Source organism: Ranitomeya variabilis, chromosome 3 (genome assembly GCF_051348905.1).
Source record: "Ranitomeya variabilis isolate aRanVar5 chromosome 3, aRanVar5.hap1, whole genome shotgun sequence".
NCBI lineage: Eukaryota > Metazoa > Chordata > Amphibia > Anura > Dendrobatidae > Ranitomeya > Ranitomeya variabilis.
The window spans coordinates 662183083-662199799 of NC_135234.1; the positions used below are offsets into that span (position 1 = coordinate 662183083).

A 16717-nucleotide genomic window follows, 5' to 3' on the forward strand; every position below is an offset into this window, starting at 1 on the left:
AAGTGTGACCCCGGCCTAAGAAATGGAATATGGTTCCCTGGTGGAACCTGCACATTTGTGGAAGTAACAGGTTGTAACCTTATAGATCTCGTCCACATTGCCTCTTATTGTCACCCTGTAATATTTGTCACCTGGCTATATTAGGCTGGTTTCACATTTGCGGTTGTGTCCGCGTTTCTGATGCATACATCCGCATGCGTCTTTATTTCATATATTTAACATTGTAGATGCAGGTGCAAGTGTTCGCCCGCTTTTGCTTACGCATGTGTCTTTTCGCGGTGTGCGGCAGGGCACGGCTAACGCACCATGTTGCAATTTTTGGGGCATCAAATTTCCATCAAACATGCGCTGGCATGCACATGCGGATGAGTGCGTTAAAAAAAGCATTACTGTCCACGGGTCATGTGTACGCATGTCTTTGCGTATGCATGCGTTCGATGTGCTTGCATACTTCGGACTGCGCATGTCCAGGAACGTATTTAGACTCGCCCATTGAGACACACCCTCCTGAACATATCGAACGCATGCGCATAAAAAGAGCAAACACATGCAAAAACGCAAACACATGCAAACGCTGCGTTTTTTTGCAGTCATGCGTAAGCTGATGCGGATAAAAAACGCTGCATTATCATGCATTTGTATGCGTTTTTGCATGCATTTGCGGTTGCGGACGATATGCTGTGGACTCAACCACAAATGTGAACCTAGCCTTACCCCATATTATATACATTACTGTGTTTTTACAAGAAACAGGTTTGGTCTTTTGTATTTTTGTAGTTTGGTTTTGTCTCATTAAAAGTGAAGTTTTACTGACAAGTTTTGCGATTACATATCGGATAAGACAATAATGTGACTCATCAGTGACGCTAATACAGAAAGAATAGTGGCTAATTGTACGCTTTAGTCTATAGTCCCTCAATGGAAACTATCATCTCTAAGCCGAACCTGAGAAAACGATTTTCACCAATGTAAAGCACAAGAGGCTGAAAACTCCCCCCAGAGGCAGAGACCACCTTTTCTCCATGTACATATTGCTCAGATGTTTTGTCCCTGCAACAACCCACAGGCCTCAAGTGCACCTCAGGTCCCTGCTCTTGGGACTCTTGCCGGGCTGCACCCGCGGCACTAGGCCCTGCTGTACATAAAGGCTCCCTCGTGTCCTGCTCCTTTATTCACTATGGCTGCAGTAAACGCCTGGTCACAGAACACTTCGCGGGCAATAGCTGTTGTGTTGTGCCCTGAGGAGGACTGCCGGCAGGGGGCGCTGAGGAGAACAGCGACACTACAGACTTCACAGACTGTGAACACGTCTGTTCTAAACCACGGGCTAAATGACGTCACTGGAGACGCGGGTACGACTCGCTTTCCTCTGGCGCCGCCTGCTGGTCCGGAGTAGCGCTCCCTGTGAGACAATAACATGGACCCCGTCCTGAGCGGAGCGCTGCTATTGTTGTGGGCGGCCGTTGCTCTGGGAGATGAGGCAGTTGGTAGGTGTGGGAGCAGTCACCTACAGCAAGCATCAGCTCTGCGCCTTACCCTACTGAGTATATATAGCACGGTGGGCAATGTAGAGTCACAGGTCAGGTTATCTGCACACAATAGTTATACACTAACCCGACCCTAAATGCAGGCATCGCCGAACAGTGTACCGCCATACATAGTGTTTATGCCCCCATAACATTGGCTATGACTGCCCCCATAACATTGGCTATGAGTGCCCCCATAACATTGGATGTGAGTGCCCCCATAACATTGGATGTGAGTGCCCCCATAACATTGGCTATGAGTGCCCCCATAACATTGGATGTGAGAGTGAACCCATAACATTGAATATGACTGCCCCCATAACATTGGATGTGAGAGTGAACCCATAACATTGAATATGAGTGCCCCGATATTGAATATGAGTGCCCCCATAACATTGGATATGAGTGCCCCATAACATTGGATGTGAGTGCCCCCATAACATTGAATATGAGTGCCCCCATAACATTGGATGTGAGTGCCCCCATAACATTGGATGTGAGAGTGAACCCATAACATTGAATATGAGTGCCCCCATAACATTGGATGTGAGAGTGAACCCATAACATTGAATATGAGTGCCCCGATATTGAATATGAGTGCCCCCATAACATTGGATATGAGTGCCCCATAACATTGGATGTGAGTGCCCCCATAACATTGAATATGAGTGCCCCCATAACATTGGATGTGAGAGTGAACCCATAACATTGAATATGAGTGCCCCGATATTGAATATGAGTGCCCACATAACATTGGATGTGATAGTGCCCCAATAGCATTGGATATGAGTGCCCCATAACATTGGATGTGAGTGCCCCATAACATTATTGGATGTGAGTGCCTCCACAACATTGGATATGAGTGAGAGAAGAGTTGTAACAGTGGTTGTGAGGGTGCTCTCATGACAGTGGATTTCATAGTGTCTGCATAACACACGATGTAAGGGTGTACTGGATAACATCAGATATGAGAGTTCCCCCATAACTATGGAAGTCTGGGTGCTCTCATAGCAAAAGACTTTAGAGTGCCCACATAACAATAGATATGAGAGTGACTCCATAACAGCAGATGTAGCAGTGCCCCAATAACAGTGGATGTTAGAGTGCCTCCATAACAATGGATGATGTCAGAGTGTCCCCGTAATAATGGGTAACAGTGGATGATGTGAGAGTGCCCTCATAACAGTGGATGATGTCAGAGTGCCCCATAACAGATTGTCAGAGTGCCCCCATAAAAGTGGATGTGTCAGAGTGCCCTCATAACAGTGGATGGTGTCAGAGTGCCCCCATATCAGTAGTTGTTGTCAGAGTGCCCCCATAACAGTGGATGGTGTTAGAGTGCCCCATTTCAGTAGATTATGTCAGAGTGCCCCCATAACAGTGGATGGGGTCAGAGTGCCCCCATAACAGTGGATGATGTCAGAGTGCCCCGTAACAGATTATGTCAGAGTACACCCGTAACAGATTATGTCAAAGTACACCCATAACAGTGGTTGGTGTTAGAGTACCCCCATAACAGTGGATGATGTCAGAGTGCCCCCATAACAGTGGATGGGGTCAGAGTGCCCCCATAACAGTGGATAATGTCAGAGTGCCCCATATCAGATTGTCAGAGTGCCCCCATAACTGGATGTGTCAGAGTGCCACCATAACAGTGGATGGGGTCAGAGTGCCCCCATAACAGTGGATAATGTCAGAGTGCCCCATATCAGATTGTCAGAGTGCCCCCATAACAGTGGATGTGTCAGAGTGCCACCATATCAGTAGATGTCAGAGTGCCCCCATAACAGTGGTTGGTGTTAGAGTACCTCCATAACAGTGGATGATGTCAGAGTGCCCCCATAACAGTGGATGGGGTCAGAGTGCCCCCATAACTGGATAATGTCAGAGTGCCCCATAACAGATTGTCAGAGTGCCCCCATATCAGTGGATGTGTCAGAGTGCCCCCATAACAGTGGATGGGGTCAGAGTGCCCCCATAACAGTGGATAATGTCAGAGTGCCCCATATCAGATTGTCAGAGTGCCCCCATATCAGTGGATGTGTCAGAGTGCCCCCATAACAGTGGATGGGGTCAGAGTGCCCCCATAACAGTGGATAATGTCAGAGTGCCCCATATCAGATTGTCAGAGTGCCCCCATAACAGTGGATGTGTCAGAGTGCCACCATATCAGTAGATGTCAGAGTGCCCCCATAACAGTGGATGGTGTCAGAATGTACCATATCAGTAGATGATGTCAGAGTGCCCCCATAACAGTGGATGATCTCAGAGTGCCCCGTAACAGATTATGTCAGAGTACACCCATAACAGTGGATGATGTCAGAGTGCCCCAAAACAGAATATGTCAGAGTGCCCTCATAACAGTGGATGGTGTCAGAGTGCCCCATAACAGTGGATGGTGTCAGAGTGCCCGTATCAGTAGATGATGTCAGAGTGCCCCCATAACAGTGGATGATGTCAGCGTGCCCCGTAACAGATTATGTCAGAGTACACCCGTAACAGATTATGTCAAAGTACACCCATAACAGTGGTTGGTGTTAGAGTACCCCCATAACAGTGGATGATGTCAGAGTGCCCCCATAACAGTGGATGGGGTCAGAGTGCCCCCATAACAGTGGATAATGTCAGAGTGCCCCATATCAGATTGTCAGAGTGCCCCCATAACAGTGGATGTGTCAGAGTGCCACCATAACAGTGGATGGGGTCAGAGTGCCCCCATAACAGTGGATAATGTCAGAGTGCCCCATATCAGATTGTCAGAGTGCCCCCATAACAGTGGATGTGTCAGAGTGCCACCATATCAGTAGATGTCAGAGTGCCCCCATAACAGTGGTTGGTGTTAGAGTACCTCCATAACAGTGGATGATGTCAGAGTGCCCCCATAACAGTGGATGGGGTCAGAGTGCCCCCATAACTGGATAATGTCAGAGTGCCCCATAACAGATTGTCAGAGTGCCCCCATATCAGTGGATGTGTCAGAGTGCCCCCATAACAGTGGATGGGGTCAGAGTGCCCCCATAACAGTGGATAATGTCAGAGTGCCCCATATCAGATTGTCAGAGTGCCCCCATATCAGTGGATGTGTCAGAGTGCCCCCATAACAGTGGATGGGGTCAGAGTGCCCCCATAACAGTGGATAATGTCAGAGTGCCCCATATCAGATTGTCAGAGTGCCCCCATAACAGTGGATGTGTCAGAGTGCCACCATATCAGTAGATGTCAGAGTGCCCCCATAACAGTGGATGGTGTCAGAATGTACCATATCAGTAGATGATGTCAGAGTGCCCCCATAACAGTGGATGATCTCAGAGTGCCCCGTAACAGATTATGTCAGAGTACACCCATAACAGTGGATGATGTCAGAGTGCCCCAAAACAGAATATGTCAGAGTGCCCTCATAACAGTGGATGGTGTCAGAGTGCCCCATAACAGTGGATGGTGTCAGAGTGCCCGTATCAGTAGATGATGTCAGAGTGCCCCCATAACAGTGGATGATGTCAGCGTGCCCCGTAACAGATTATGTCAGAGTACACCCGTAACAGATTATGTCAAAGTACACCCATAACAGTGGTTGGTGTTAGAGTACCCCCATAACAGTGGATGATGTCAGAGTGCCCCCATAACAGTGGATGGGGTCAGAGTGCCCCCATAACAGTGGATAATGTCAGAGTGCCCCATATCAGATTGTCAGAGTGCCCCCATAACAGTGGATGTGTCAGAGTGCCACCATAACAGTGGATGGGGTCAGAGTGCCCCCATAACAGTGGATAATGTCAGAGTGCCCCATATCAGATTGTCAGAGTGCCCCCATAACAGTGGATGTGTCAGAGTGCCACCATATCAGTAGATGTCAGAGTGCCCCCATAACAGTGGTTGGTGTTAGAGTACCTCCATAACAGTGGATGATGTCAGAGTGCCCCCATAACAGTGGATGGGGTCAGAGTGCCCCCATAACTGGATAATGTCAGAGTGCCCCATAACAGATTGTCAGAGTGCCCCCATATCAGTGGATGTGTCAGAGTGCCCCCATAACAGTGGATGGGGTCAGAGTGCCCCCATAACAGTGGATAATGTCAGAGTGCCCCATATCAGATTGTCAGAGTGCCCCCATATCAGTGGATGTGTCAGAGTGCCCCCATAACAGTGGATGGGGTCAGAGTGCCCCCATAACAGTGGATAATGTCAGAGTGCCCCATATCAGATTGTCAGAGTGCCCCCATAACAGTGGATGTGTCAGAGTGCCACCATATCAGTAGATGTCAGAGTGCCCCCATAACAGTGGATGGTGTCAGAATGTACCATATCAGTAGATGATGTCAGAGTGCCCCCATAACAGTGGATGATCTCAGAGTGCCCCGTAACAGATTATGTCAGAGTACACCCATAACAGTGGATGATGTCAGAGTGCCCCAAAACAGAATATGTCAGAGTGCCCTCATAACAGTGGATGGTGTCAGAGTGCCCCATAACAGTGGATGGTGTCAGAGTGCCCGTATCAGTAGATGATGTCAGAGTGCCCCCATAACAGTGAATGGTGTCAGAGTGCCCCCATAACAATGGATGATGTCAGAGTGTCCCGTAACAGATTATGTCAGAGTGCCCCCATAACAGTGGATGGTGTCAGAATACTCCCATAACAGTGGATGATGTCAGAGTGCCCGCATAACAGATTATGTCAGAGTGCCCCCATAACAGTGGATGATGTCAGAGTGCCCCCATAACAGTGGATGATGTCAGAGTTCCCCCATAACAGTTGTTGATGTCAGAATACTCCAACAATTGCACTAACCAAGGTACAGCGGACCCAAGTTAAGATGGCAAATACACAGGTGCAATAATACCGATAAGCCCTAGATGGCTCTGTACACTGTGGCCTCTGTTCACACAGGATGCATTATGGTGAGCCCGCTACATGGCGTCATTAATAGGCTTTGAGCCATATACTTTGCATTCCTGTGTGAACACGCCACATACAGACTATTTGTTTGCACAGGTGCACCAAGCGGCCAATTCCTGATTGTAGAGTGCCCCCATAACAGTGGATGTGTCGGAGTGCCCCCATATCAGTAGATGTTGTCAGAGTGCCCCCATAACAGTGGATGGTGTCAGAATGCCCCATATCAGAAGATGATGTCAGAGTGCCCCCATAACAGTGGATGATGTCAGAGTGCCCCGTAACAGATTATGTCAGAGTACACCCATAACAGTGGTTGGTGTTAGAGTACCCCCATAACAGTGGATGATGTCAGAGTGCCCCAAAACAGATTATGTCAGAGTGCCCTCATAACAGTGGATGGTGTCAGAGTGCCCCATAACAGTGGATGGCGTCAGAGTGCCCCATATCAGTAGATGTCAGAGTGCCCCCATAACAGTGGATGGTGTCAGAGTGCCCATATCAGTAGATGATGTCAGAGTGCCCCCATGACAGTGAATGGTGTCAGAGTGCCCCCATAACAATGGATGATGTCAGAGTGTCCGGTAACAGATTATGTCAGAGTGCCCCCATAACAGTGGATGGTGTCAGAATACTCCCATAACAGTGGATGATGTCAGAGTGCCCACATAACAGATTATGTCAGAGTGCCCCCATAACAGTGGATGATATCAGAGTGGCCCATATCAGTAGATGATGTCAGAGTGCCCCCATAACAGTGGATGATGTCAGAGTTCCCCCATAACAGTGGTTGATGTCAGAATACTCCCATAACAGTGGATGATGTCAGAGTGCCTGCATAACAGATTGTCAGAGTGCCCCCATAACAGTGGATGTGTCAGAGTGCCCTCATAACAGTAGATGGTGTCAGAATGCCCCCATATCCGTAGATGTTGTCAGAGTGCCCCCATAACAGTGGATGGTGTCAGAATGCCCCCATAACAGTGGATGATGGCAGAGTGAGCCATAACAGAATATGTCAGAGTGCCCCTATAACAGTGGATGATGTCAGAGTGCCCCATAACAGTGGATGATGTCAGAGTGCCCCCATAACAGTGGATGATGTCAGAGTGCCCAATAACTGATTATGTCAGAGTGCCCTCATAACAGTGGATGTTGTCAGAGTGCCCTCATAACAGTGGATGGTGTCAGAGTGCCCCCATAACAGTGGATGATGTCAGAGTGCCCCCATAACAGTGGATGATGTCAGAGTGCCCCATAACAGATTATGTCAGAGTGCCCTCATAACAGTAGATGGTGTCAGAGTGCCCCCACAACAGTGGATGGTGTCAGAGTGCCCCCACAACAGTGGATGGTGTCAGAGTGCCCCCATAACAGAGGATGATGTTAGAGTGCTCCACATAAGAGTGGATATCAGTGTGATGAGATACCTCCGCTCCCCGAGGAGCGATAGGATTCACACCATTACATTATTAGATACCAGAGACAAATCTTACTTGTCAAAGAATCAATTTACTGTTTCTTGGTCCAAATAAATTATTTCCATATGAAATTGTATAGCAGACAGGAGGCAGCACTGGGGGAGGACACAGACAAAATCAGCATAGGAGAGGGTTCTTTAATGGGAGCACAGAAGCATATTCATCGTACGTGGAGGGGCGCTAGTGCATGCCGAGTCTGACACCTGGCAAATGTCTGTTCTAGCCATTGAGATCCACACACGATACTTGCTTAGTGCTGGATGGTTGTCTCAGCACCTCTACCACCCAGTTATATAGCTGATCGCTGGGGTCTGACTACTGATACCCCCACCAATTACAATAATGGGGGTCCTACAGTGACCCACAATGTAGCAGTGGTTCCAATGCTTGATCACTGCTCTATTCACTACTGTTAACTTTTTGATTAAATCTTTGCACTATTTTGACTGGCTAATCTTATAAAGCTCAAATAATAAAGGGTTTGTCTCAACTTCAGGAGCAGCTCACCCCCCTGTCTCCTGCCATGGGCATCATACTTCTGATCGGGGCGGACACAGACAGCTTGGGGCCCCTGTGCAGTAAATGTGTCTGGGCCCTCCTTTTAAGGCGACAAAGTTACATATATATTACATAGTCTCCTTTATTATGTATATTGCCGTCCCTTATTATGCAGTGCTGCCTCTTGTTGTGTACAGCACCGTCCCTTACATATTGGATTTCATAGAGCCCTGTTTTTTATTACATACCGTCCTGTCTTGTTAGCTGTATAATGCAATGAAGGCTGATGGAGCATGGGAAAGCTTCTTTTCTAAAGGATGAGCTGATGGACTGGTAGTCTGGTCACAGGCTCCTCCATCAGTAGTCATTTTATATCTGAGAGGAGACTATGTAATAAAAGAGGGCTCTGTGAATAACAAAAATGACAAGAATAAACTATGTAAGAGACAGCACTATACATAACAGCAGAGGAAGCTATATAATAAGGGAGTGCATCATATAACTAGAGAGGATGGTACGTAATAAGGGACGGTGTTATACATAACAAAACTATGTAACTAAAGATGATGTTATACATAATAAGTGAGTACACTATACACTAAGGGACTGTGCTATACATAAGTGAGTGCACTATATACTAAGGGACTGTGCTATACATAATAAATGAGTACACTTTATGCTAAGGGACTGTGTTAGGCTACTTTCACACTAGCGTCGTGCACTGCACGTCGCTATTCGTCGTTTTGTAGAAAAACGCATCCTGCAAAAGTGCTTGCAGGATGCGTTTTTTCTCCATTGACTTGCATTAGCGACGCATTGCCACACGTCGCTTGTAACGTTTTTTGGTGCGTCGTTCCCGTCTTTTCCGACCATGCATGCGCGGCCGGAACTCTGCCCCCACCTCCCCGCACCTCACAATGGGGCAGCGGATGCGTTGAAAAACAGCATCCGCTGCCCCCGTTGTGCGGCGCATTCACTGCTAGCGTCGGTACGTCGCAACGACAATTCGTCATGCGTCGTCCGACGCTAGTGTGAAAGTAGCCTTAGACATAAAAATCGCTAATAGCGTCTTCCTCCACCTCCCCCTGTTCCTAAATCCATTATAAATCCTCCTTCCTCCAATCCACCACACCCCTCATTGTCCTCCCCCGCATCCCATTATTGCCCTCTCCCCCACCCCCATGATTGCCCTCTTCACCACCTCCATCATTGCTTTCTCCCCACCACCCCATTATTGCCCATTCCACCACCTCCATCATTGCCTCCTCCCCACCACCCCCATGATTGTCCTTTCCACCACCATCATCATTGTCTTCTCCCCCACCACCCCATTGTTACCCATTCCATGACCTCCATCATTTCCTCCCCACCACCCCATCATTACCCATTTCACCACCTCCATCATTGTCTCCTCACCACCCCATCATCGTCCTTTCCACTGCCATCATCTTTGTCTTCTCCCCCATCATTACCCATTCCACGACCTCCATCATTTCCTCCTCCCCCACCATCCCCATCATTGCCCTTTCCACCACCACCATCATTGTCTTTTCCTCCACCACCCCATCATTGCCCATTACACCACCTCCATCATTTCCTCCTCCCCACCACCCCATTATTGCCCATTCACCACCTCCATCATTTCCACCTCCCCCACCACCCCATCATTGTTTTATCCCCCACCACCCCTATCATTGCCCTCTCCATCAACCCAATCATTGCCTTCTGCCCCATCACCCCCATCAGTGCCCTCTCTGTCAATCCAGTCATTGCCTTCTGCCCCATCACCCCCATCATTGCCCTCTCCGTCAACCCAATCATTGCATTCTGCCCCATCATCCCCATCATTGCCCTCTCCACCTACACACACAGCACCATTCACCTCTCTACATACATACACACACACCTCACCTTACCTCACCTCTGCGCACGGTATCCTGAAGCCGCACCATTGCCAGCAGCTTCCTGTCTCGCACAGCCGCAGCACTGAATGATGATGTCATTCAGCTGCTGCTGTGTGAGACAGGAAGTGCGGGCAGGAAGCAGGACGGATCCATTCCTTGCAGCTCCACTCCGCTGCCATCCTCTCTTGCAGGCAGCGGAGCTGCAGGGATTGCTCCCTGCCCGCCGCACATGAGGGCAATCTGGCCAGGGGCCCCCCCGGAGCCTCGGGGCCGGATAAACTGGCCAGATTGCCCTCATTATTAGCCGCCCTGCAGGGGCCCTCCAGGCCCCTGTGCAGCCACACTGGTTGAACCGGCAGTATGTCCGCCCATGCTTCTGATGATTGACAGGTCAGACCTGAGGCTTCGCTGAGCTGCTAGCCCTAACTGTGCCTTCTCCCGTGTTGCAAGACAGTTTTGCTTATGCAGCATCGAAGGAGCGCAGGGGCACTGAAGCTGAATGCAGCTCAAGAGCAGCATGGAAGGCTCTATATCAGAGCATGCAAGCTCTTTGCTCCTTACGTAGGAAGTCGGAGGTGGCTGATAATTAGGCATTGAATTGTAAACTATAAAATATAAATTCCTACTCGTACAAATGGAGAGTATTTTTAACAAGAGGTAAATTGCAAAGTTACCTGTTTTTAACAAGCACTTTTGCAATTTTACCCATTTAAGAAGCTGATAGAACCCCTTTAATCTGGTAATACCCTTCTGATAACTTCTTATGCCTTCAGATTGTGGTAAGGGTCCACTGTCAGAGTCAATTGGGTCCCGCATTGTAGGAGGCCATGATGCACTTCCAGGTGCCTGGCCATGGCAGGTCAGTCTTCAATACTTCAATTTTGGATTTGGCTATAGACACTTATGTGGAGGATCTGTTATCAACAGGATATGGGTGATGACTGCTGCCCACTGCTTCATAGATAAACGGTATGTATTATTATAAAGTCCCATAATCGTACAAGTCTGTCTGACATTGAGGTGGGGATATTGTTTAGTTCTTTTCCATGTTCAGGGCAGGACTAGATACTTTGTGTTTTTGGCACATAACTTTATTGTGGTTTAATAATCTGCCTTATCGAAGCACACTAAAAAAAGGTTCCAAAAATCTTTAAGAAAAATTCAAAATAAAAGACCAAAATATTACATTTATATAGTCTGTATTTTTATTCTCTGTGGAGCTGGTTCTATATTGAAGCTGAAAGTCCACAAAGAATGTAGAAAGTAACAAATGAAAAAAAAAAACAGAACTAGGAATGCTCAATACTGACAGTCTGAATGGTATCCTAAAACCCCCCAGGTCGCCAGCTCACATGTCAGTACTTAACCAGGTGAATCTTATAATCAGGCAGCATCCATTAGGGATTGTGGCTACACACTTTGCACTTGTTCTCAGCACTCAAAATGTCCCACACTGAATAAATACTGTTGTTATCTAAAATCATACTGTAAAACTGGACACAAATACAAGTGCTTCTCACTAAATTAGAATATCATCAAAAAGTTAATTTATCTCAGTTCTTCAATACAAATAGTGAAACTCATATATAGGGTCATTACAAACAGTGATCTATTTCAAGTGTTTATTTCTGTTAATGTTGATGATTATGGCGATATCCCATATGTGGGGGTAAACCACAGTTTGGGCGCATGGCAGAGCTTGGAAGTGAAGGAGTGCCGTTTGACTTTTTCAAAGCAGAATTGGCTGGAATTGAAATCGGATGCCATGTCGCGTTTGGAGAGCCCCTGATGTGCCTAAACAGTGGAAACCCCCCACAAGTGACCCCATTTTGGAAACTAGACCCATTAACGAACTTATCTAGATGTGTGGTGAGCACTTTGAACCCCCAAGTGCTTCGCAGAAATTTATAACATAGAGCCGTGAAAATAAAAAATCCTTTTTTTTCCCTCAAAAATGATTTATTAGCTCGCAATGTTTTATTTTCTCAAGGGTAACAGGAGAAATTGGACCCCAAAATTTGTTGTCCAGTTTGTCCTAAGTACGCTGATACCCCATATGTGGGGGGGACCACTGTTTGGGCACACATCGGGGCTCGGAAGGGAAGTAGTGACGTTTTAAAATGCAGACTTTGATGGAATGGTCTGCGGGCGTCATGTTGCATTTGCAGAGCTCCTGATGTACCTAAACAGTTGAAACCCCCACAAGTGACCCCATTTTGGAAACTAGACCCCTCAAAGAGCTTATCTAGATGTGTAGTGAGCACTATGAACCTCCAACTGCTTCACAGGAGTTTATAATGTAGAGCCATGAAAATAAAAAAAATCATATTTTTTCCACAAAAATGATCTTTTCACCCCCAAATTTTTACTTTCACAAGGGTAACAGAAGAAATTGGACCCCAAAATTTATTGTGCAATTTATCCTGAGTATGCTGATACCCAATATGTGGGGGGGACCATTGTTTGGGCGCATGGCAGAGCTTGGAAGGGAAGTAGCGCCGTTTTGGAATGCAGACTTTGATAAAATGGTCTGCAGGCGTTATGTTGCGTTTGCAGAGCCCCTGTTGTACCCCTGAAACCCCCCACAAGTGACCCCATTTTGGAAACTAGACCCCTCAAGGAACTTATCTAGATGTGTGTTGAGCACATTGAACGCCCAAGTGCTTCACAGAAGTTTATAATGCAGAGTCCTGAAAATAAAAATTATTTTTTTTCCACAAAAATTATTATTTTAGCCCCCAATTTTTTATTTTCCCAAGGGAAACAGGAGAAATTCGACCCCAAAATTTATTGTGCAATTTATCCTAAGTACGCTGATACCCCATATGTGGGTGGACCACTGTTTGGGCGCATGGCAGAGCTCGGAAGGGAAGGAGCGCTTTTTTGCAATGCAGACTTTGATAGAATGGTCTGCGGGCGTTATGTTGCGTTTGCAGAGCCCCTGATGTACCTAAACAGTAGAAACAAGTGACCCCATTTTTGAAACTAGACCTCCCCAAGGAACTTATCTATATATGTGCTGAGCATTTTGAATGCCCAAGTGCTTCTCAGAAGTTTGACACAGAGCTGTAAAAATGAAAATAAAAATTTCCACAAAAATGATTTTTTAGCCCCAAATTTTTTTTATTTTTGCAAGGGTAACAGCGGAAAAGTTGTTGTCCAACTAGTACTTAGTACGCTGATGCCCCACATGTGGGGGTAAACCACTGTTTGGGCACACGGCAGAGCTCAGAAGGGAGGGAGCACCATTTGACTTTTTGAGCGCAAAATTGGCTGTTTCGTTTGGAGACCATCTGATGTACCTAAACAGTTGAAACCCCCAATTCTAACTCCAACCCTAACCCCAACACACCCCTAACCCTAATCCCATCCCGATCCATAATCCTAATCACAGCCATAACCGTAATCACAACCCTAACCCCAAAACACCCCTAACCCCAACCTTAAGCATAACCCTAATCAAAACCCTAAACCCAACACTCCCCTAATCCTAATCTCAACCCTAACCTCAAACCTAATCCCAATACACCCCTAACCTTAATCCCAACCCTAACCTTAACCCTAATCAAAACCCTAAGCCCAACACACCCTTAATCCTAATCTCAACCCTAACCTCAACCCTAATCCCAATACACCCCTAATCCCAACCCTAACCTTAACCCTAATCCCAAACCTAACCCTAATGGCAACCCTAACCCTAATTCCAACCCTAATCCCAACTCTAACCCTAACTTTAGCACCAACCCTAACTTTAGCCCCAACCCTAACCCTATCCCCAACCCTACCTTTAGCCCCAACCCTAACCCTAACTTTAGCCCGAGCTCTAACCCTAGCCCTAACCCTAATTGGAAAATAGAAATACATACTTTTTTATTTTATTATTTTTTCCTAACTAAGGGGGTGATAAAGGGGGGGGGTTATTTACTATTTTTTTTATTTTGATCACTGTGATAGGATCTCACAGTGACCAAAATAAAACAAGAGGAAGAATATTCCTCTGCTGGCCGGCAGATCACGGCGCCCGCCATTTTCTTACCGAAGCAAGAAGCCGGCGGCCAGGAGAGGAAGCAGGAGGACCCAGGGACACCGGTAAGTATAACAGGGTCCCCGATCCCCCTATTTCTTTGTCCTCTGAAGTGCGACCACATCAGAGGACAGAGAATGACCGCTTTTTTTTTTTTGCGGTCGCCCGTAAACGGTTAATTATTGGCAATCGCAAAACGGGTCGGTAAAAACCATCCCCGATCATGTTCTTTGGGGTCTCTGCTACCCCCGGCAGCCGAGACCCCAAAGATCTGCTGTGTGCCGGGCCGGCCGGCGCACTGCACATGCACCCGCCATTTTTTGCCGGAAAAAGATGGCGGCGCCCATGGGGAACCACAAGGAGCACCAGGGGAGATGGGTGAGTATCGGGGGGCGATTGGGGACCCCATTTCTCCTCTGATGTGCGATCACATCGGAGGACAGAGAAATTAAATGGCAAATCCCTTTTTTTGGTTTTTTTTTTGCGACCGCCGGTAAGCGGTTAATTACCGGCGATCGCAACTCGAGGGTCGGTAAAAACCGACCCGAATCACGAAAATCCGATGCTGGGGGGCGGTATACACTTTTTCCACAGCGCCGTTAATTAATGGCGCTGTGGTTTAAGTACCCTTAACTGCCATCTTTAAAAGGCGTATCGGTGGTCGATAAGGGGTTAAACCAGGTATTGGTACTTTTGGCAGTGTGGACAGATGCCAAGTCCTGCTGGAGAATAAAATTTCCATCTCCAAAAAGCTTGTCGGCAGAGGGAAGCATGAAGTGCTCTAAAATTTCCTGGTAGATGGCTGCGATGGCTTTGGTCTTGACAAAACACAGTGGACCTAGACCAGCAGATGACATGAATCCCAAAACCATCACTGATTGTGGAAAATTCATGCTAGATCTCAAGTAGCTTGGATCGTGTGCCTCTCCACTCTTCCTCCAGACTCTGGGACCTTGATTTCCAAATTAAATGCAAAATTTAGTTTAATCTGAAAACAGCACCTTGGACCACTGAGAAACAGTCCAGTTCTTTTTCTCCTTGACCCAGATTAGACGCTTCTGGGGTTGTCTATTGGTCATGAGTGGCTTGACACAAGGAATGCGATACTTGTAGCCCATGTCCTGGATACATCTGTGTGTGGTGGCTCTTAAAATAATGACTCCAGCAGCAGTCAGCTCCTTGTAAATCTCCCTCAAATTTTTGAATGGCCTTTTCTTAACAATCCTTTCAAGGCTGTGGTTATCCCGGTTGCTTGTGCACCGTTTTCTACCACACTTTTTTCCTTCCACTCAACTTTCCATTAATATGTCTTTAGCAATTACCTTTTGTGGCTTACCCTCCTTGTGGAGTGTGTCATTGACTGCCTTCTGGACATCTGTCAAGTCAGCAGTCTTCCCCAGGATAGTGGAACCTATTGAAACAGACTAAGGGACATTTTTAAATGCTTAGGAAGCCTTTGCAGGTGTTTTTTGTTAATTCTAATATACTGAGCTAATGACTTTTGTGTTTTCACTGGCTGTAAGCCATAATCATCAACATAAACAGAAATAAACATTTGAAATGGATCACTTTGTAATGACTCTATATAATATATGACTTTCACTTTTTGAATTGAAGAACTGAAATAAATTCACTTTTTAATAATATTCTAATTTAGTGAGAAGCACTTGTATCTTTATTTTAAAATGCAGTACTCAAGATAATCAACATATCAATAAAATGCAAATCAGGAAAAGGAGCCATAAGCTCAGTTTCCTGCCTGATCCAAGGTTTCACACTTTCTTAGTTTAGGGGAATGACATGCCCCTGGAAAAAGCCAACAGTGCGAAACCAAGGGTTGGGCTGAAAGTTAAGCTTATGGTTCTGATGTGGTTCTTCTGTTTGATGTACTAAGTATCAAAATGTGATTTGTGAGTATATGGACTGCGTTTTAAGATAAGTACATTTGTATACTTTTTTACACTGTTTCAGCCTCTCTTACCCTAATGGATGCTGCCTAATTAGAACATCCACCTGGTTGAAGTACTGACAAGAAACCTGGTTTTTGAAATACCATTTACAATATGCCAGTGTTGAGCGGTCCTAGTTCTGGTTTGTCTACATAAGGCAGACTGCAGATATTAAGTACTGCTCCAAAATGTAGTCCTCATCTTTCAGAGGATGTATTTATACATGGCAGATTTGTTGCAGACATTTTTTTTAACTATGCCATTGTATGCATCTAGAAATACTGAACATGCTTTAGAAACCGCTCCATTGAGATAAATAGAAATCATTCCATTCACTGAAATTTCTGCAATAAATTTTCCTTGTGTGAACTGACCCCTAAAAAGCAGCCCTGCATCTAAAGGATTTGTTCTCTGATTCCTTCATCCCCAATGCCTTTTAGA

General features: G+C 46.4%; 1 protein-coding gene across 3 annotated transcripts in view; it reads left to right on the plus strand.

The window, feature by feature from the left end:
- Positions 1-974: 974 nt before the first annotated feature.
- TMPRSS12 (transmembrane serine protease 12) overlaps positions 975-16717 on the plus strand; it is a 72522-nt gene continuing 56779 nt past the window's right edge. The window contains exons 1-2 of one of the 3 annotated variants that reach the window (XM_077297846.1): positions 975-1352; positions 11077-11272. In XM_077297846.1, the coding sequence (XP_077153961.1) occupies positions 1178-1352; positions 11077-11272 (371 nt within the window). In that variant the 5' untranslated portion in view covers positions 975-1177. Of the gene's footprint in view, positions 1488-11076; positions 11273-16717 lie in introns of all 3 variants that reach the window. The other 2 variants (XM_077297844.1, XM_077297845.1) reach the window with 2 other exon arrangements.